Genomic DNA, 22,695 nt, shown 5'->3' on the forward strand with positions numbered 1-22,695 from the left:
CACGTATGTACTGTGCATGCAATTAGGCATTTCTTCTGCAATTTTAAGGAAATGAACTTTTCTGGAGCTAAGAGGAGTAGAAATTCTTTCAATATAGAATATTTTTCTCTTTATTAAATATCCCCACCATTCACTTATGTTATATACTTTATGGTAAAGAGTGGAAAGGAAAGAAAGAATCACAAGCAAGACAGAGATGCCTAGTGAGTGTAGAGTCCAGAGTTGCATTTCCCCTTGACCAGGTATATGTGACTCTCCGGGCCCAGCAGCACCTCTTAGCTTCAACCAGAATTCCCCTGGAGCCTCCTGGCTTACTGCCCTCAAAGTGTTTCCTGGGTTATACTGCTCTGTGGACCATCCACGTGCCCACAGCTCCCCCGCCCCCCACCTTGTAAACAGACAAAAATGCACGTTATGGGAGAGATTTAAAGAGGGCACCCTTGAAACCATCCCCTTCTCAACACCTGCCAAAGGCATTCTCTCCTGTTCAGGGATTTTCAGAGTGGTCTCCAGAGACAGTGCCAGGGTACCTAACAGTTTCACCTGAATCCACCGATTCAAGGAGGAAAAGTCAGACCCTGTAGGAAAACTGAAGAACCTAGGACAGAAGACCATCAGGACTGGACATAAGCTTCTGGTGAAGAGGCTAATTAAAGCTCCTGCCTGGTGCTGCCAGTTACCTCCTCTGTTTGCTTTGATGCCACGAACATCAGAAGAACAGAGGGAGTTTCTCTTATTCAGTATGAATAAATTGTAAAAGAACAAATTGTGAAAGCAGAGTACGTTATCAATCCCATTTTAGAATAATGACAATATCTAGAAAATTTTGAAACATTATTTAGTCTCCTCCACTTGCTTTCTGCCCACAATGTTACTCTTTCAGCAACTCCTTACAGCAACAACAGCAAAAATGTAAACCAGCACATCAAGCCAGCCTTCCTGAAAAAGAGGGAAATCTGTTCTGAAAGCTTTTGCTCCTAACCAATTTGCCAACTTGGTACTAAGCCACACGAATTTGAAAAAAAAAAAAAAAAAAAAAACCAGCAAACTGTAAACATAAGACAAGCATAAACACAGTACAAAGACCCTCTTTGAAAAATGCCAGTTATACCAAATTCGCGATGGTTTGGAAAAGCCTATTGATTTCTTTTCCCAAAGAAAGAAGGAAGTGCAAGTACTTACGGTGTCGTGAGATTTATCCTTGACATCATAGACTGTTAGTTTTATTTTGGTCTCCTCATAGATGGGATACTCAGATGGGAATGTGACGCCGGTTAAGAACAGTGGGTCTCTTGTTCCCTGTAACGGCACAAGCAGACAACTTTGATTCAATAAGGCAGCCACCGCAGTTGGCAGCAGGCAGTGACACATGAGAATGCAGAAAGTGTCTGGGTCTGTTTGTTTTTCTAGGAAATAGTTCTATGAGAAGAGAGATCTGAATTGTCAAATGATGCCCATGGGGAACAACATGGCCCAGGTCCTCAAAGTACTGATAGAGCTGCTGCTGGTAAAGCCCTGTATCATTGTCAGGGCAGCTAAAAATCTTGAAAAACAATTTATTTTCATTATACCCAGAGCCCTTCTTTAGGGTCAGTGGTCAGTCCGCTTAGAACACACTGAATGGATCTAACCTGTGATTGGTGCAAATAACCTAAGATATCGACTGATCAAATTAAAAGGAAGCTATTTTCTCATAAAGAAGCATTAGGTAATCTTAGACTGTCCATTTATTTCCCTTCTGTAATGATTCAGTTGAAAGTCATGCTCTGATAGCATCCATTTGTTTTCAGATGTTCTGCTATTTTTTTTTTTCTCAGACTGATTTGAAAACTAATGAAGGAAACTAAATATGATGGATTTGGGGCTATGGGATTACTAGCTCAGGATGCAGTGCACAGGGTATTTCAATGCCTCAGAATTAATTTTTAGAGAGCTGCCATCCAACATTAAATTTTGTATCTATATTTGAATACATATATTGCTGAATATCACAGAGATGTCTGCTAGAGTTCTGTAAACCAGTTGTCTATGGAAGTTTCTGGAAGCCAAAGTTATTCATTTAGTCACTCATTCTTTCTTCCTTTTATTCAACAAATACTACCTTGTGTTCAGCCCTGTGTTAGACACTTTGGAACAGGCAGTGAATGAAACAGTCGACGACAGCTATACATGTTCAAATAAGCATGTCAAAATAATTTCTTTAATGTTTCAAATAAGTAAGTTGGAATAATACCTGGAAATAATTATCATATAAGTGAACAATTTTCCAATTTTTAGTTAAGTTTCCTACAAGTGAATAAAACTATTTTTGTTTATTCAACCACAGCAGTAACTACTAATTAGACCAGCACTGGAATCTGAAGTATCCCAGGGGCCGATTCAGGGCCCTGCGCAGGATCTGGGTCATTCCCATTAGAGAAATGAGTGGTGTTTAGTCTGAATCATTTATTCCACCAACTGCACTGAGCAATCGTGATCTGGGGGTAGGCAATTCAGGCTCTTGCAGAGAAACTTCTCTTTCAGGGCTCCCAAGTCTAAGAAACACAAAGCTTCAGGGGTTTAGAGTACACTTTCTTTGGTTCCAGATGTTCAAATAAGTATCTCATTCACTGAGGCTGTGAAATATGCAAGATGAGAACAAAATAATCAAAAGGGAAACACTTCCTCTTTTGAATCTGATCCAACACAATAATACAAGTTTCCTCCCGACACATTTTGGATGTTATATTAGTAACAATAAATGTAAATAGGAAATCTCTCATCGGGATGAGTAATATTTACACCTCTTGCCTAGAAACGTTACAGTTGCTCAAATGAATCATCTACCTTTCTTTGAAAAACATCATACTTTAAAAAGACATGTTTTTCTTTGAAAAAGACAAGGACAGCAGAGATTATCAAGTTTCCACAGTCAGTTTGGAGAACACAGGAAAAAATGAAATGGGCAAAAACACTTTTAACAAGTTTAAAACTTCTCTGGGTACTTTACAACTTTCTTTTTTTCCCCAAAGAAATATTCATTCCATTTAATTTAAAATTTATATATATTTTTTTCTCTATTTAGTACTCTACTCAAAGATTCAAAGTGGAGATTTTCCTTCTATTTACTAAAGAAAAATAAGGTCTTTTATAAAAAGGCAAGTTCTTCCCCCGTTTGTTTATTCTGGTAAGTTACAAATGCACGCTCAGTAACCTCAGGTGTGTTTTCCTAAATGACAGAGGACAGTGACCGAGCATAGCTGCAGGCCATGATCTAACTTATTTCAGCCCATGTGCTCAAATTCAGAGAGCGACTGAGAGAGAGCGCGAGAGTCAGCCGGCACACAGCACACTCACCTCCACAATCTCCGTGCTGGAGTATCTTGTCAGACCCTGCTCCGCGGGGTGGATTACTGAGATCTGCACCAGTGTATTCAGCTTCCGATCACGGACAGGAGCCACGAGATCCTTGCATGCTGGCAATGGCAAAGGAAAGAGAAAAAAAAAAAAAGAAACTAACACCAGGTCTCAGGGAAAACTTCTGCCCCGGGCTGGAAGTCAGCTTAGCTACAGTGCTGAATGGAAATCTTCTGGGACTCGGGGCTGACTTTACAGAGGAAGTCTCTTGGAAGTAACTTACAGAAATAGGAAGTCACGTGTTACGGAGCTGACTTGAGAATTCATTTCCACTGGCCACATTTGCAGCTCTTGCAAGTCTCGACTGCCCTGGGATCCCAGTTCTAATGCGTGATTATGCACACACAGCTCAGGGACTTGAGGGACTTTAATTAGTCATCAAAGCCTGGGCTTTAATTCACACTCCTAGACTAAGTAAACTGAGTTGGGCCTCATCCGGGAAAAGATTACGCTGCTCCTTATTGACACTGGCTGGATTAGGTCAAACGTTGGAATGCACACTTCATCTTTACCTATCTGTTCACTAGAGCTGGCCTCCTACAGTCCTGCACAGGGACAGAAACTGGGAAGGGAGGCTACTCTAGCCCCAGGCAAGGGGCAGAGGAGGAGGAGGAGGAGAAAGGGTTAAAAGCTTCCTCAGTCTGGGATTCCAGCAAAGTCTGGGAGGGAGAACTATAGAGAAAGGATGGGTTAATTCTTGCGTGGGGCGGGGGGGGGGGGCACAAAACTAAGGACTTTCCCTTGAGATACCAGGCTCGTATTACAGACACTCCTCCCCATACCATATTTACCTGAATATTTTCCCCTCTCACATATCATTCCCACAGTTGGGAAAGAAAAAAAAAAATCCTGTTCAGCAAGTCTCACATCTCCTCTGGCTGTGTTTCCCCACCTGGCTTTGAAATTGTAATTTTACTACCTGCATTTGGATCCCTGAGAATAATGCAAAGTGTCCTCACTAGGGGGCGAGGGGCAGGGTTCAAGCTAGGCTGAGCTGGTGGCTGGGGGCAGGCTGGAGCTGTGACAGAGGAACTAAGAAGTAGTCCTGGGTCCTGGATTCATGGTGAGAGTGTGCTGGGCTCTAAAGCATCCACACCTCAGGCCCCTGACCAGTGCAGGAAGGGACGGAAGGGCGGTATATTTAAGCTATACTGTGGCACTGCAGCAGGACACAGGGCCTCACCCACTGGGACAGAGGTACTGCAGCTTAAATCTGAAACTTCAAAACAAAGGAAATTAGAAATGTAATTATCACCTTTCCATTGCTTACAGATCAGTTCATTTATGGAAGGAAAATAGGATAGAGGAACTTTGGAATGAAAACAGGTCTGATTTTTGGCCAGTTCTATTGGCTAAGCAATGCTGGGCAAATAAAACTTCTTAACTCCTTCTTGACAGACTTTGAGATCCTTTTTACCCCTGTACGGCATTTTGTTAGAATTTTTCCTTCTTAGAACCACATGCCTCTAGCCATGCAGGAAAGCTTAGGAAAGCATGTGTGGAAAAAGTAACAGCAACTGCTTATACAGCCGTCACTATATTTGAGGCAGTTCGCCAGTCCTCTCTTAATTTGTCAGAACGGTGCTTTGAATTATTATTTCAGTTTTACATACTAAGAACTAGAGGCTTAGAAATATTAAGTGCTCACATTCACATGACTAGAACGCTCTGGTAGTTTTCTCACATCACACTCCCTCAGCTCCATTTCTTCTCCTGACATACCGAATTCCTCTCTTGCACAATGGCACCTGTCTTTGGAAGACCCTCGGCCACCATTCTTTATTGTCTAACCCGAGAGATCTACAGTTTTAGAAAACACTACTGCAAGGCTTCAATTATGTCAACATATCAACGGAAGGAAAAAAAAAAAGATAGATTCAGACTTCACTGTTCTTTGGTGGTTATTTTGATCATTTCCTCTACTTGCCTAATGGATGTTTAGTTTTATCACTCATTCTCCTGGCTTTCTGCTCACAGCATACAGCATTTCTCTCCACTTACTGATATTGACATTTATCTGTCCTTGGATTTTGAAGCTGGAGTCAATTTGTTTCAAACACATGCATCTTGCCCATTTTCTGCTGGTAGCTTCATCTCTGCCTTATGGACTTAGGATATGTCACTCAAAGTAAGTTACCTTTTTTCTTATTTCATATCAGGCTTGATTGTGGGCTGTGGTTAGTTCTCAGAAGTGAGCAGCTGTTCTCCATTTTATCAGAGAACCTCTCAGACTCACTTGTAATAAAAACAGAGAAAATCTCCACAAAACTCAAATGTTCTGTCCTACTCAATCTGCAGATGCTCCAATACTGATGAAGTAAAAACAACCATAATGGCACTTTGTGTTTCTTTATGTTCTGCATCTAAAAACAGGCACAGAAAACAACAACCAAAGTCGTACCGCAGGCTGCCTGTATCTCTTTCCTTCCCAGCAGCCCAGAGACCTTCCTAACCCTGACACATCTGCAGCAAGATGTCAGGGAAAGAACTCCTGCGCTGTATTCCCAGATTCCTTGTTTTCTCCTTACATGCTGTTAAGTCACAGACTCAGACACTCAATTTCCCCATCATTTCCCCTATTTCTCAGGGTGGAGGTAAGGAAGAAATTAAGCCCTTTTTTTTTTTTTTTCTTATTAAGTCCTTTTTTATGAATGGACTTTTCTGTGCAAAATAAAGTTTACTAATACCATGTTTCTAATATTTACCAACATCAACACCAACATTTACCAGTAGTGTTTTACTCTTCTGTGAGATGGCTTTTTTATTGACTCAGTCATATTTAGACAACTCCTTAAAAGCTGTCGGGAGGTTCAGTATTTCCTTGTAAATACCAAACCAGCATGAGTCATGGCATTTCATAAAGTGAAACCCATACACCCTATGGATCTATACAGACTGAAACTATCCCACTGGAAGGGTGAGAAATGATGAGTGACTGGATTACTTCAAGGAGGCATTACTCATTTGATCACCATAAAGTCTAACCTACATAGGAACTTTTTGGTAGCCACTAAAGAAGCCCGAAAAATCTGTTTTCAGAAATCAAAATAAGTCGTATTAGTCTTTCAGCCATACTTCCTACTGTCCATTACCCACACAAAACCCTACTGTAGGAGGGAGTGACCTGTGTAAATGGCCTTCCTCAACTCTTACGACTGAAAGAATGCTTTCGGAGTTTTGTATTGCTTGTCTTTTTAATTTAAGAATTCTTCAATCAAATGGGTAGGAACAAATAAATGCCTCTCTGCCACCATTCATTCATCAGTAGAGTTTTAGTTTCATTTCTGCCTTTTTACTGGCTTTGCTTTGGATTGAGCTATTTAAAAGCATTCTCTTGTCATACTCCTCAGTCATTAAAAAAAGAATAAAATAATGCCATTTGCAGCAACATGGATCAATCTGGAGATTGTTTTAATAAGTGAAGAAAGCCAGAAAGAGAAAGAAAAACACCATATGATATCAATTGTATGTGGAATCTTAAAAAAAAATGACACAGATGAACTTCTTTACAAGACAGACTCACAGACATAGAAAACAAACTTATGGTTACCAGGGAGGAAGTGGGGTAGGGGTGGTGGTGGGATAAATTGGGAATTTGGGATTTTCAGATACTAACTACTATATATAAAACAGATAAACAATAAGGTTCCACTGTATAGCACAGGGAACTATATTCAAAACCTTGTAATAACCTAAAATGAAAAAGAATATAAAAAGAACATATATATGTATAACTGAAACATTATGCTGTACACCAAAATTAACACAACACTGTAAACCGACTATATTTCAATAAAAAAGAGTAAATAAATAAATAAATGCATTGTCAGAGTCCAAAAGGGTTTAAACATAAACAGATGTTGATAGGGTGGGATTCAAATGTGCTTGTGTCCACTGAATTGACTGCTTATTTTTTAATGAAAAGGGGAAAAATAACAACGTAAAAGTAATGAGTAATTAAAGAACTATAATTGAAAAATTTTTTTAGAAAAAAATGAAAGATCTACATGTGACTTTTTGTTGTTGCTAACTTTGCTATATAACAACTGGGGATGTTGAGGATTCATTTTCCATCATCAGTGCTGGTGAGTGAGACGCTCACAGGCATCCCCAGCTGGGGCTGATGCAGCGCCAGACAGCTCTCACTCTTCTAAAAGGGAATCATCAATAGAAGCATAATGGAGCTTCAATGTCCTGGGGGAGGTCTAGGCACTGAGCAAACTGGATACCTATCCAGTGTCAAGAAGGGCCCTTCATTCAGATCCACTGCCTGAGGAAATAAAAGCCTCCTGCGGCTTGCTTTGAGGATTTGTCCAAAGCTTGAAATCCCAGCCATTGCTTAGGCTAAATATCTGTGACTATATCTGGCCTAAGGACCAGAAGTTGCCCACCTTGGATTGAGATGCTTAAAGATGCTACTTGGATTCGTAGCGAAAGTGCAGATCATCTCTTTCTCCTATAATTCCTCTAATATTTGAGAATCCAGAAGCTAAAGGGCAGGGGTCTTCTGGGCTCATGCTGAATTAATTAATTTTCTGCTTACCCCAAAATACAGTTTTAATAAATACCCATTTTTGTTTCATTTAGCCGTCATTTCTAAATCATGTGAAGTCTATTGAGTCCATAGAGTCGTTCCATCATTCTAGCCAACTTTGGCTGGAACCCAAAAATGGCCCCCTGAAGAGTCGTTCCATCATTCTAGCCAGCTTTGGCTGGAACCCAAAAATGGCCCCCTGACTGTTCTATAGGAGCGCTCAGTCCAGAAATACTCAGTTTGAAATAGAACACAACTGTTGGTACAAGTGCCTTTGAATTCAGCAGCCCTGGCCAAATCCTAGTTGTTCTAAGACCTGCCCTGGATATGGAGTGTGCACCTAAGCAGAGGTGCCTGCCACAGGCTTTCACAAGGACAGTGGCATGAGCCACTGGGGCAGTGAGAATTCAAGGTCAATTCCAAGCAACTGTCTCTTTCCCCTTAAGAACTCTTTCTTCCGTGGTCAGGAGATTTTTCTCGCCCCACTCCATTTCATCTCTCCTTGCCGTTCAGTGTCAGTAGCATCGAACAAGTTTATCCTCTGTCTTCTAGAAAACAAGCAATGGCCACATGCAGAGGAAGTGGCAGTGGGGGACTCTGACAAGAATTTCCACATCTGCACAATTCTGTTCTTAAATTAGCCAAAGGAAAGTTAGGCTTAGAGGAGAAACCACACACTGGAGCGAATGAAGAATAAAGAAATGTTTTTTGTTTTTCTTTTTTTTAAACTCAAGATAAAACTGTATTTGAAACCAGGATCTAGCCTAAGGAATTATGTGACTTTGGATAAATTACTCTATCTCTTTCAGCCTCTATTTTCTCATCTGTAAAATGGAAGAGAAAGAACAGATTTCATAGATTTGTTACAACGATTATATGAAGTAATGAATATAGAATGCTAGGCACACAATAGGCCTTTAAATTATTGTTAAGGTTAATATGAATATAGTTATACATTGACATAATAATGGATTTTATCTATCCAATACACTTACAGTAATTAAATGCTCAAGACATTCTGGGTTGGTTCTGATTTTGTGTAACCTTGTTCTTTCTCAATAAAAGCATTTTATTAAATATATATCTGTGATTTTTGGTACCTCTGTTTTCATATAGATAAATACAAAAAAATTTAAAACCCCTTATTAGATTATCTGTTAATTTCAGAAATCAAAGGTATCATCAATATATTGCCTCTGGGAAACCAGATTGCACATTTATGCTTGTTAATTTCACCTCTGACTAGGCATTTCCAAATGAGAAGCCAAAAATTGCAGAAAGCTTTATTTTCTGTCTGCCCGCAGGTGTACCACATGTAAATGGTAAACTCACCCTCTGAGCAGAGATTTATCTGGAGGCTAGTGTTCTTTTACTTGGAGAAAAAGTTGGTCCACAGGGAGGCACTGTCTTAACAACTGAGATTTCCCAAGGGGTCATGGAAAGACTTGCTCCTCTGTTCTGTACATCCTTTCATCAGAAAAGGAAGCCTGTGAATGCTAATAAAGCTTCTTTTCTTGCAAGTATAAATAAATATTACAGATTGAGCCCAATATAGCCTGATGGAAACATACCTTCCCCTCTGATGAAAGTTCATTTCTTATACCTGCTACAGACTCTTCACAGGGAAAATAGAAGAGATAAATCCATGCCTCTCAAGGGCACAATAGGCCAGGGTACAGAGGATAGGGGGCATCTTGAACAGAAAAGTGGGCTTATCCAAACAAGGATTTAGGGAAATAATCATCTAGCTCCAAGTTCCCCCAATAGCACTATTCTTACCTTACCATCCCTAAGAGAACCGGCCACTTCCCTAAGGCTGTAAGACTTTTGCTCCCGAGAATGCAATTTTTTCTTTACTTCTCAAATTCTAGATGTTGGGTCTGGTTTCTCAGAAATGTTACACATATATCCTTGTTCACTGTACTCCAGAAAATTAGATGCCACTTAACAACTGATGGGCCAATTTGGGTTATGTTTCCGGTCCAATAAATGACTGGACTCCTTTACATGGTTTCACAGTTACCACTCCATACCCGTGACTACATCCAGGTTAAATCAATTTACATCCTGCATTAAGAGATACATGCAACATTTAAAAAGCCTCATAGCCCCTCTTACTTTGCCAGTATAATACGCTTTCCTATTCTTAGTTTCTTCTGCCTTTCTGTTCTTTACTCTTCCTTTCTCTCAGGAATTTTAAGACAGCGATTTTCTGAAACCTAGGATGTCAACGTCTATAGTTCAGATCTCCTGAGTGGATTTAGCAGACAATACTGCCTCGTTCCGGGGGCACCGCATTCCATGATAATTCAACTGTCTGTGGGAAAACGGCAGAATACACAGTGTCCTGGAATCGTACTAATATCCACACAAGTGCACTGCACAAGTAGTCAGGAACACGCTATTCACTTGTGAGGATGTTCTTAAGGCTACTTCTTAGAAAAATGTGGCTCTTTGTCATTGCAGAGCTGATGTATGCCCATTAATAATATTCTTCCATGTTTACTCTGTATTCTCTGTAGAATCTTTCAGAGTCTCTAATCCACTGAGTCTACTAGCATTGCTCCTTGCCTTCTCTGTTCATTTCAGCTCATTTTCAACTGCTAGGGCCTACTTTCTATGATTTTCCTCATTTAGTATTATTTTTCTCATTTGTGTTCTCTTTGGCCATCTCAGATGTCCTCGCTAACACATGTTTCTCTCATCACTCTGAAGGATGAGGTTATCAAAATCATCACTTATATATTTATAAGACTTGGGACTATTGGGGTCAGGAATACATCTCTCTTAACAAACAACTGCTTCTCCCTTCAGTTAAGTAACTGCTTTTTAAGTCTTCATAGCAATAAAACAAAAAATGTGTTATTTTCCCCTTAACAACTATGTGGGAGATTTTAATTTACATATATTTCCCTAAAGAGTGTGTGAAATATTACTCATGTTGGTCTGTGTAGATACCAACATGAGTAATATTTGTTGGGAAAATTTTTAAAATGTATAAAAGTTGGTGTGAAAAATGTGATTAGAAAATTTGGACTTTTTTTCTTCTTTTTCTTTTTTCTCCATCCCCCCCTTTTTTTCTGTTTTCCTTTGTCTTTTAAGACACTGAGTTCAAAATATTAATACTCCAAATTCAAAATCAGAATCTTACTTTTCAAGGAGGATAAGCATACCCACATAACTTGAACCAACAGTATTAATTTTTGGTTTCTAGAAAGTTAGAGGGCGGAAAAAGTAACTCAGAGTTTAAGGTTGAATGATAAGAAATCAATGCAAGGAATCAGTACACACCCACAGAGACTAATCAATAAACAAATAAACAAGCAAACAAATAAATAAAGCCAAACTAATGAAAAGATTCCTTAGACATAGTGAAATGATGCTAGATTGTTTGTTTCTATACTACAACAATAAAATGCTAATATAATGTGAATTTTAAGGTTGTTCTCAATTAAGACACTACAGGATAATACAGGAAGCATGCAGAGAAGATGGGGGTGGGGGCAGGAAGTACGATTTACTGCCTACTGTGCACCAGGTGACACTGGGTTTAAACTTTGCTTGTGTTAGCTCAAGTCTAGAACAGCGATGTACCTGTTGCTGCCTCATAATTCCTTTACTTCCCCACATCTGTATTTTTGACTAAGCAGTCAGATTTGTAGATCCCAACATATGGCTCACCGATGAAGACTATGTTTTGCTTATTTTTTACCAATAGCTCAGCAGCCTGAGTTAATTTTTTGTTAATAACATCACTCTGCTCCGTCTGGTCCTGCGCCCGTCCCATGGTGATTTAGCTTTGTAACGAGAATTTTTAAGCCTCTCAACACTCTGATAATAGAATCCAAATAAACCTTGAGGAAAGGATGAGGCTAATGCCAAAGGGAGGAAGCAGATGACAGAATTATTGAGGAATACAGGTAATAATTTGCATTAGGGAATTTAAGAGATTTTGTTATAGAAATATTGAAATACTGCTTCAGAATTCTTGCTACACTGAGATTTGAGCACCACTGCTTCTAAATTTCCTTTCAGCTGACTCATTTGTAAATTAAACTAATTTCCTTGATGTCAAATGCTAGATTCAGATTGTTGGGAAATAGACCCTGAAATAAAATTTGTTACTTTTCTTCCCCCATAACAGAACAACATAAAAATATGCCACCATATTTTAGATGTATCTGTGTGTGTTAAATAAAAACATGTTGGCCTTTGGGAAAAAAAATGTCTAAGAAGATGAAATTCACTTCTATAGTTGGAACATTATACTAAAATAAACTAACCACTCAGTACTGGTTCTCAATTTAAGTATCATTGAAGAATCTATATAGGAAAAAAAAAAAAAGGAATCTCTGCCTGCAACAATGGTGCTCTTGGGAAATGCACTCTGATTGTGCTCCAGAGCAGGGAACATGCCAGCTATACAGAAAACAGCATATCTGCATATGAAAAGAGCAAATTTGGTTGAAATCACTGTTGTCAACACCAGAAGTCTCTCCTCCTCTAGCTTCTCCCCTGCCTCCTCAGGTTCCCTCCTGTCAATCCTTAGAAAATTCTATTTTGTCTGGTTTTTGTGACTATTACCTAGGTCGCTGTGACTCCATCCTTGAGCAACTGAAGTAAAAACAAGTCTGTGCTTGTGTCTCTTCCGGTTTTAATATTCCATGCTCTATGATGTAAACCCCAAACCGGCATGGCATCGTCGCCTAAAACTGCATAGAGTCTCGGCTCTTTGTGAGCATGCTCACAAAATCCACACTCCACTTCGGAAACAAGTTCTTGCAGCTTTTGGCTGCTCTTTTCAGCAAGAACATATGTGCTGCTTAAGCAAGGATGAAAATGTTATTCCAAGAATGGAAGCAGGTCTCTCCAAATACTAAAAGAAATGTCCGTGAGTCAGTTAATGGAAATCTGTAGTGTTAGAACTAGGGTCACAGAAGAGGAAGAAACACAGGGAACAATCTTAAATCTTTTATCCATCCAGGGACCAAAACGACAACATTTTTTCAGAACTGCCATTTTGACATGGGAGCCAAGAGGATTCCCGATCAGGACAAGCATAGAACCCATCCGTAGATCCACATGATTAGTGGGGAGGGGGTGCTTCCTTGATTTACCTCTGAACCAAAAAATGAGGCCAGTTTGGCTGGTGGAGATAGTTATAGGATGAGGTGGCAGAAAAGTCGGAGCCTGAGTCACCAAAGGTGGGTGGCCAAGAAAAGTGCACTCAAAGTTGTTGAACTCTGAGGGCACAGAATGATGTCTAGGAGGTGTTTGGAAGACTGAGAAAGAATAAACGAAACAGGGACCTGGGATGTGGCCTTCAGCCATTGACAGACTCCTGAGGGAATCTGAGGTCCATTTGTTTGGACAGGAAGTAGCAAGCAATCTGGAAAGCAGCTGTTTAACGTGAATGAGTTCACACACAAAACATTGACTCATGGTATGGGTTTCACCAAATCCTGCATGAAGCGATTTTTAGACATGCTTTCCTGAACCAAAACGTTTTAGAAAACTGCATTGTATCATACTGTGCCCAAGAGCTTAAATTTTATAAGGTATTTAAATTAAGGTAATCTTTAAACTTTCAGTAATATTTTCCCCATAAATGTTTTCAGCTTAGCAGTTATATGTGGATTTTTTTCCATTTCATAAAAAAATTAATGAGATTTTATGAAATTCCTGACCCTCTAGTGCCAAATATTTCACAAGTAGATTTAAAGTATTAAATCAAAGCCATACATGGATAGATTAGGAAATAAGGGGGGAAAGGGAAGCATGAGAGGAACAGATGGTTCTTGAGGGATAATTCACCTCTCATTTTATTGTCTCTACCTGGAACATCCTTTGTGGGGGGCAAGTTATCAGTCCCTATTTTTCTTGAGTCTCTTGAGTCAACCATATGTGTAATTTCTTTGAGGGAAAAAAATTCTCAATATTCATGTTGAATATGGGGCCTTCAGGGTATCAATTCTCCCATCATAAGATGATTGACTCACAGGAAGTAAGACTAGGTTGGTACAGATAGTAAAGCTAGAAATGACTAGTGAGCCGGGAGACATGACACAAGAGGAGGAAGACGAGTGGGTCTGTGGGTGAGACATCAAATGTGGACTAGCTTGAGGCAGAAAGAGTCTTATTATCCAGAGCAAAATCCACAAGTTCAACAGTATATGGCAAGAACGTAGACCAGACAGCTTGAAAGTGGGAGAGAGCAGTTATAAGAGAATCAGAGTTTGAAGGAAATAAAGAGCACGCATCTCAGAACATTTGGGGTCTCCAAGGAGCACTCCCAGCTCAGCAGAGCACCTGTGAGCTGAATGTAGCATGCTTCAGAGCCCCAGCTAGACAGGAAGTCTCAGAACAAAGGAGTAGTGGTTTACACCACCTGAACTAAATTAAAAGAGAACCACCCTCTCAGCAAGTCCCAGACATGTGGTAGGCTAGGTGAAAATATGAGACATCTGTTTGAAGTTCTCCTTGGCACTTCTTTCTCGCTCTGTGTAGTCAAAAGCCAAAGGTTCAAGGTCATAGATTCCAGTCCTGACTGGGTGACTCTGGGTATGTTATGGAATCCCAGTATCCTCGTCTAGAAAGGGGCATGATAATTACAGTTATTCTCACTGAGTGCTTGTGAAGGACTAAACAGGTGGGGGGAGAAAAAAGACGTATTAATTTCCTAATGATATATTGATAATGGACTTCTCACTTTCATGTATGTTAGCTCAAACACTCTGTGAAATAGGAATTATTACCCACAACTGATAGGTAAGGAGTCAGAGTTTCCTAGAGGTTAAGGGGTTCACCCAAAATAATCACTAAAAAATACCCTTAAACCACCATTTATGCACCTAGCACCATTCTTAGTACTTTAAGTACACTGCCTCATTTAATTTACAAAACAACCCCATAAAGATGAATTGTTCAGAATTGCACAGGGAGACGGTAACAGAATCTGAATTCAAATGCTCGCAGAATAGCAACCCAGTCCATGTCTCTTCAACACTGCCTTCTCTCAAGATTACACGTTGTAGCTGAAATCTAGGTTCAAATCTCTGGATGCCAATCCATTTCTACTATTTTTTGTCTCCTCTCCTTCTTGTTATTTGTGTATGTATGTTCTTACAACATACAGGAAGACTATGTGCTCCCTGATGGTATCATAATACAGAAATCTTGAAGTTACCTTGTGAAGAATTTGGGGCATGAAATTCTGCACAAGTAAGCAACCATTAGCTATCCAGTCCAATGACAGAAACCACTTGCCCAGCTCAGCCTATGACTAATTCCTCCTGTCAGTTCACTCCAGATGAACCCCAAGGGCAGTCAGGCTTTATCCTTTCTAATAAAATTTGCTAACAACAAAATATCAACGGTTAAATAATTGTCCTCATTGAGAATACAAAAATGAATTGCTCTTTACAAACAACTGTGCTAGCAAAAGCTACAAAACCTTTCAAAGGCATTTCTAAATATATAAATTTATTTTATGAAGAAATATGAGTAAAAGAGCAGTGGCATTCACCCATGCGTTCAGTTCATGGATATTTATTGAATGTCTAAATGTGCCCACCATGATTCTAGGTGACAGTTTCATAGCAGTGAACAGGAAAGCAAGTTCCCTATTTTATGGAGCTTATAGTCTAGTAAGACATAAAATAAAAAAAAAAATTAGTGAGAATTTTAAACAGAGTGATTAAATTGGAAATGCTGGGGGGAGCATGGATCAAGAAAAGCTTCTCTGATGAAGTGACAGCTGAGTGTGACCAAAAACTAGCAAGGAGCCAGCTGGGGGGTGGGGGTGGGGAGCCAGAGAACAAGACTGAGGAGGTGCAGAGTGAGCCTGCAGAGTGACTGAAGATCAGCATGGGTGAGGCGAGAAGGGTCAGCTCTTTAAGCTCCTTGCGGAGTGTCATGAGGACCCCCTTAACTGGCTCAGGTCGGAGCTGAGACCACCTTAGAACTGAACTACATCGGTGGCAATGGATGGAGGTGGTCAAATTCAGAATATTGAACACAGAAATTATAGGACTTGATGATGGATTTGACATGAGGTTGGGGAAAAAGAAGAATCAAGGAAGAGCTATAGTTTGAGGATTTGTGTAACTGAATGGATGGTGATATACTTTAGGGGGAGAGATATCTTTGGGGGAATAAGATGTTTAGGGGGACAAGAAATGGGAATCAAGAAATCAGGTTTTCATATGATCCAGCAAGCCCACTCCCGGGCACATATCCGGAGAAATCTCTAATCTGAAAAGATACATCCACCCCAATGTTCACAGCAGCACTGTATACAACAGCCAAGACATGGAAGCAACCTAAGTGTCCATCAACAGATGACTGGATAAAGAAGCTGTGGTATAGTTACACAATGGAATACCATTCTGCCATAAAAATAAAATAATGCCATTTGCAGCAACACGGATGGACCTGGAGATTATGATATTAAGTTAAGTAAGTCAGGTTTTAACTGTCTTGAATTTAAAATACCACCTAGAAAGTCAAGTATTTTGAGCAAATGACATCGTGGCATTCAGAGAGAAAGGATCAATATTACAGAGTAAAGGAGTCCTCCAAGGACCTGATCGTAAGATCTGATTGTAGATCTCTCGGATATAGAATTAAAGATATAAGGAGAACTATAAAACGATATAGGATTCTGGCTAAAAACCTTGGTCTTAAAGGTGTACTCTCTTGTCACGGATCTACCTTGATTTACTTTGAGATGTTTTTTCCCCTTAATGACAAAATGACCTTTGGTGTCTGAAATAGCCAAAAGTGCATTTTTCTTCTTTCATGCACAGAAGTCTCACAATCCACAGTGACCGAAAAACTGGGCTCTAGAGGCAGTCTGCCAAGATTCAAAACTTAACTCCTCAGCCTCTCCGTAATTCAGTTCCCAAAATGTAGACAATAACATTGCCTAATTAGTTATTGTGAGAATTATATGAGATAAAGTTGATAAAATACTTATTTCAGACGCTAGCACATATCCAATAAATGTTTGCTATCCTTAAAAAAAAATGACCCCCTAGGTGAGCAAGTGGAGATGTTTACTAGCCAGTTGTAAAAGGGAGCAGAGAGTTTCACTGAAAAGTGAAGGTTAAAGTTACAAATTTGGAGACAAAGATCCATAAATGTTATTTAAAGCATGGACTTTGAAACTGCTTAGAGCAAGAGGGTGTTTAAGCTTTGTGAGTATTGGGATAAAACAGATATTCTGAATTTGAACAAGTTTTGAGTGGGAAAACCTTTTCTGCTCAGACTGACTTCTGCCACCCCAACCCTATAGATGACAGACAAGAACTATCTCTTTGTCATTGGTAAAGCAGAGGTAATGTTGGAGTAAGGGGCAGAGCACTTGAAAAGCTTTGGACTTTCTCCTACCAGACAGACAAGTTCAGACAAGTCACTCAACCCCTCTGAGAGTCAGCTTCTGCCCTGTAAAATGGGGAGAGCACCACCACTGCGAACTGCAAAAGGTCAAAGCTCAAGTAAGAAGCATCTGGGAAAAGACTGTTCCATATAGTGGACATGTGACAGACTTTTCCTTAATCCTGCATTCCACTCTACGAGGCCCCTCCCCCGGCCTGGTTCCCAGGTGGCCTCGGATACATTTGGATGCCATCTGCTCGACAAGAAGCTAGAGTGACAAATTTCAGCCACACAGACAGAAGCATCAGGGAACCTCGCCCCCTCATAACCTCAGCGACTTCCTCATGAGCAAAGCCGCTAGGTAGTCCTGACTCCTCAATTACCCATAGTAGGAACAGGTGCGGCAGAGGTAGACTTGTTCCAGTGACCAGCGCGCTCAGTAAGGAGACAATGGAGGGAAGCTAGTAATTAGGTGGATACACACAAAGAGAAGAAAACTGGGTGGGGCATGTTGATCATGAATGAAAGACACAGATTAAAAAAAAAAAGGTAGAAAGTGAACATTAAAAAAAAAAGCAAACTTCTAATTTATTAATTTGCTAAACAAAAATTTTAATAACAAATAATTTGTAAATATGTGGAATAATCTGCTTAGGTCCATGAGGTTAAACCTGGTCAAAGACCTCCCTTAACTAAATGTCCTAAATGTGAACAGAAGGATAGATAGAATTTATTTCAACAAAATTCAGTTAGATGGTCCACTTGCGGCAAAAAGGAAGTGAGAAGAGATGTTCGTCTCTTATATACTATTCACGTATTAACCGATGTCACGTATCTCAACCTCCTGAAGAATGTCAAGCCAGAATTTAGACCAGCATCAGTGAGAACAGGCTACTTTCAGCTGCAGCACATGTTAAATCCCGAGTAGCCAGAAACCACTGCCCACCCGACAGACCTGCTAAGAAGCTCTAATTGGTTCATTTTCTTTTCCTTCAATTAATTCTCTAATTAGATCAGCAGTACAAAAACATGATATAGGTCTTAGATAACTGTTTTATGGTTTTTCCTTTCCTGATCTTGTCCTTTTATTAATCAGCCCCAAGGAACATGGTCTTTGGAGTTAAAAAATCTGTGTTCCTCCACTTCCTAGCCTTATACCCTTGGGCAAGTGGCTGAATTCATCTGTGAAACAGGAATAGAGAAGCACCTAGAAGATCTGTTGTAAGATCAGAGATAAAATGTGAAAAGACACAGTGGAAAGATCCTTGTGTATGCAAACTCTGCAAAGGTAGCCAATTGCTAGGGGCATAGCATGGCTACCGAGTCTGCTGTGTCCAGCTCAGCATGGCCCGAGCCTCCCCTGAGCTTCATCTAGCCCAGCCCCCAAACCAGTAAGACTCAATACTTGGCACTTAGGAGTCCAATAAATGATAGCAATTACTATGTACAAAAATGCAGTTCCAAGACCTCTTGTTCAAGAAAGTACAGTGATTTACCTATGGTTATATTCAAAATAACAAAGGTTAACCAATCCCTAATATATGTCAGATACCAGCTTAAGTGCTTTATGTATATTAATTAGTTTGATCCCAACAAGAACCATCTAAGGTAGACACGGATATCCTTCCTATTTTATAGAGAAGAAAACAGAGAAATCAGAGACATTATGTAATTTTTCCCAAGTCACATGGCTAGGTGGTAGCAAAGACAGCGAAAATGCGAGAGTGGTCTCTGTGCTCCTGTCTCTTAGCTGGCAGGCTATATTGTGTTCCCACTCAGATTGTAGACTAAAATCTGAGCCTGAAACGCAAAACCACTGTCAATTATTTTTGTTTTTGTGTTGATAAATTGTTGTTTTGAGAAATATGTCTTCCAAACTATTGCTAGTTACCCATGCTGTCAAAATTGAGATAGCTCAAAGAAAGACACATTGGGAAGATCCCTGTGTATGCAAACTGCACAGGTAGGCAGTTGTCAGGGCACAGCGTGGCTGCAGCCTGCTGTGTCCAGCTCTGCATGGTCCGAGCCTTCCCTGAGCTTCATCTAGCACAGCCCCAAAGCCAGGAAGACTCAGTTCTTCCTGATGCCTAAATACAAATCTCAAGTGACAAAACAATGTTTAAAGACTTGCATTCACCTAGAATTTTAGAACAGGTTTCTAATAAATGTGCAACAATTGTAAAATACTGCAAGAGGATTTCTAGAGCCTTAATTTATTTTTAGAGTGGGATTATAAGTAATAAAGAGGAAAACGTAAATGAGCAGTAAACTCATCACCTCGGGAAATGAGCTGTAGGATTTTGTTTCATATAGTTGGCTGCTCTCTTTGCCTAAATTGTCTCTTGTGTTCCTTCTAAACCAGCTGAAATCCTGCTCATCCTTCCAGGCTTGGTGCAAATGCTACCTCCTCTGAGATGTTGTTTCTGATCCCACGATTGTATTTAATCACTTTTTGCTCAGTACTGCCATAGTTCTTGGCTTATGCCTTTGTTTTGCCCTTATCACCATCTGCCTGGCCTTATAGTTGTTTGTCTCCACCACCTCCTGGAAATTCTTGAGAAGCAGGAATCTAGAAGGATGGGGTGTAGCCCGATGCTTAAAAGCAGGAGCTTCAGACTCAGACTTGGATCTGACTCAGCTTGGATCCTGACTCTGTCACTCAACTTCCATAAGATCTTTGGAAAAGTGGATCATTGGGAATCTTACATTTCTCATCTCTCTTTTGAAGATAATATGAGGGAACATGTTCTGGGCTCAGGCTCCTGGATTCAAATCTTGGGCTCATTATTTGACCTGTTTATGTCTAAGTTTCCTTTCCTATAAAACAAGGAAGAGCATAGAGCAATTATTCCATAATGAAATTGTGCAAATTAATTAATTTATGTAAATTATCTAGAACAAGGTATGTGGAACAAATAAGCCCTCCATAAACGTTAGTTATTTTTAATGTTATTATCCTGTCGAACTGTGGTGAGGAAAACATAGCATCCTGTTTGTAAAGAGGTAAGCACATGGTAGATGTTCAAAAAATGTGAGCGATGACCGTGATCTCCTGGTGCTTTGCACAATGCCTCGTCTTTAGAAGGTGCCCCCCCCCCAATTATTGTTCAGTGGAATGCAATGTTTTGTAAGGGAAGTATTACACTGTAAAAGCAAGGGAAATGGTAACCAACTTATAATCAGGCAACACAGGAGAGCAAGAACAGGCCTTGTCTAATTCTGAGCAGTTGCTTCTCTTGTTGCTTGAAAATCATCTTGCTGCTTATGTGAAGAAGTCATATCTTCATCAGTAGGTTAAAAACAAAAATATACCTCTGTGCTTAGCACTCCCTTCAGCTTGCCTAGCATGCCACATAGAGGGTAAAAATATCAAAGAAGATATACTAAAATCTTCCATTCCCCCACTGGAGCCTTCAAAACAGTCAGGGCTTTATGATCATCCATAGAACACAGATCAGAAGGAGAGTAGAAGTGTGAGCACAGGAGAACACTGGCACGTTTGGCCTCCTGAGATTGGTTTTTTTTCTTTTAGAGAAACATATAAAACAATGCTTGATTTATAGCAATTCACAAAGTGTGAATGGATCTGACGAGCAGGTTAATGAAGGCCTCTGCGAGCTACAGAAGCAGTGTCCTTACAGAAATGAGACTGTTTTTGTCAATTGGGGCATTTATATACAATTTCAATTCTGAACACAGAAAACTGATCACACAATTTACATGACTGTTTTTTTTTTTTTTCTAACTGGGCTATTAGAAATATAGTGGCTGTATTTATAAAATCCAAAATCAGTACAGATGATCAAATCCATGATCCAATAGAACAACCAAGCATTTAGAGTCAGCACTCTCCTGGAACAAACCCTAACAACCAGAGAAGATAAAGATTCTCTCCTTATTGAAAGCCACTTTAATACTTGAAGCAACCCACTTAAGGGCATCTTGTCATTGAACCATGACATAATGTTGTGCTAAAACTGAATTGTAATCACTAAATTCTAGGCTGGTGCACATCATTTACCTGGTACAGGTAAAGTGGGTTCATAAACTTTTTTTTTTTTAATTCTCCATCTCTGTAGAGAAAACAGAGTTTCTACAAGGGTGTAATTTGATTTATTTAGTCACAGTATGCATGGCAGAACTGACATGGCTTGCAGAGTGGAATGTGAAGTAATTTGCCAGAAAGCACTTAGAATCCCTGATTTTTCAGCACATACCACAATTCCAAAAAACCCGGAAGTAGATGAATCAAGAATTCTGTTTAATGGCTGGCTTTGTATACATAACTTGGTGGAGTAATAAATAAGTACTTATTGAATGCCTTTATGTGTGTGTTTTCTGCATTTGGAGTCTCTATTTTCCAAGCACCCAGCATCTGCTGATGTTCCTCTCCTGGTCTAGAAGGTGATTCCTCCTCCCCACACCTGTTCTAATGCTGCTTTTTTTCTTCAAAATCTGACTTTATTTAGTCTTCCCTGGACAGCCTTTCTTGACTACTCATTCTCACGCTAATTTGATCCTTTACACCATCTTGTATATTCTTAGAGACCCTGAAAAATAGCTTAGCTTTTAAGGATCTTTTGAGTGACTTCAGGAGTCTCTTAGTTTGATCTCTCTAATTATACTTTAAGCTAATTGAAGGCAAAGAGCAGAAGTTTACTCCTGTAAATATGCCTCCTTTCTTATTCAGTTTATTTAGGTATTTATTTAAACAAACACTTGATTGTGATACTGACATGGGCACACTGCAGAGATTTTAGAAGATATAGGAAAGTGTAACAAAACAAATACAAATCGTACCAAGTAGTGAGAATCACAATAAAAGATACAGATACCTATGCTTCCAATCTTGTTATTTCGCACACACAGACAGTTAAATAAGGGGTATGTTATACATAAAGTTTGTTATGCTGCTTTGACAACTCTCATAGTCCCTTGTTTGATGAAATATACTTTTGACATGATTTTTAACACCTGTATAGTTTTCCATCTTAAGAATATATGTTTCACTATAAAAATTAAACAGTATATGCCAATTGACTCTGAGTTGGAGATGAAATACAGTGGCTTGAACTTCTCTTTATCCACCCTGAGTTTGAGGAATTAGAAGAAAAGTCAAGAAATGAGATGGGGAAACAGAAATCAAGAGGGTTAACTATCTGAAAACATACAGTGGCCACAATGCAGAAGTAACTATGATGTATTTCTGCATTGTCTTTTATTGATTTTTATATGATAAAGCTTTCACTATATGACTAAGGAAATTATAGCAGTTAATATAGATTTATTGACTTCAGATAAACCTGAAAAATAAAGCAAGGGTCTGGTAAACAATTTGAACCTCAGATTAATTAGTCTTATTTTATGTACTAATAACATCTGCAGAG

General features: G+C 39.5%; 1 protein-coding gene across 1 annotated transcript in view; it reads right to left on the reverse strand.

Annotated features, from left to right (window-relative positions):
* INPP4B (inositol polyphosphate-4-phosphatase type II B) overlaps positions 1-22,695 on the reverse strand; it is a 643,844-nt gene that overhangs the window by 281,944 nt on the left and 339,205 nt on the right. The window contains exons 6-7 of the mRNA XM_032464080.1: positions 3,337-3,455; positions 1,183-1,299 (exon numbers count right to left, since the gene is read on the reverse strand). Of these exons, the coding sequence (XP_032319971.1) occupies positions 1,183-1,299; positions 3,337-3,455 (236 nt within the window). The remainder of the gene's footprint in view (positions 1-1,182; positions 1,300-3,336; positions 3,456-22,695) is intronic.

This window comes from Camelus ferus, chromosome 2 (assembly GCF_009834535.1).
Source record: "Camelus ferus isolate YT-003-E chromosome 2, BCGSAC_Cfer_1.0, whole genome shotgun sequence".
Lineage (NCBI taxonomy): Eukaryota > Metazoa > Chordata > Mammalia > Artiodactyla > Camelidae > Camelus > Camelus ferus.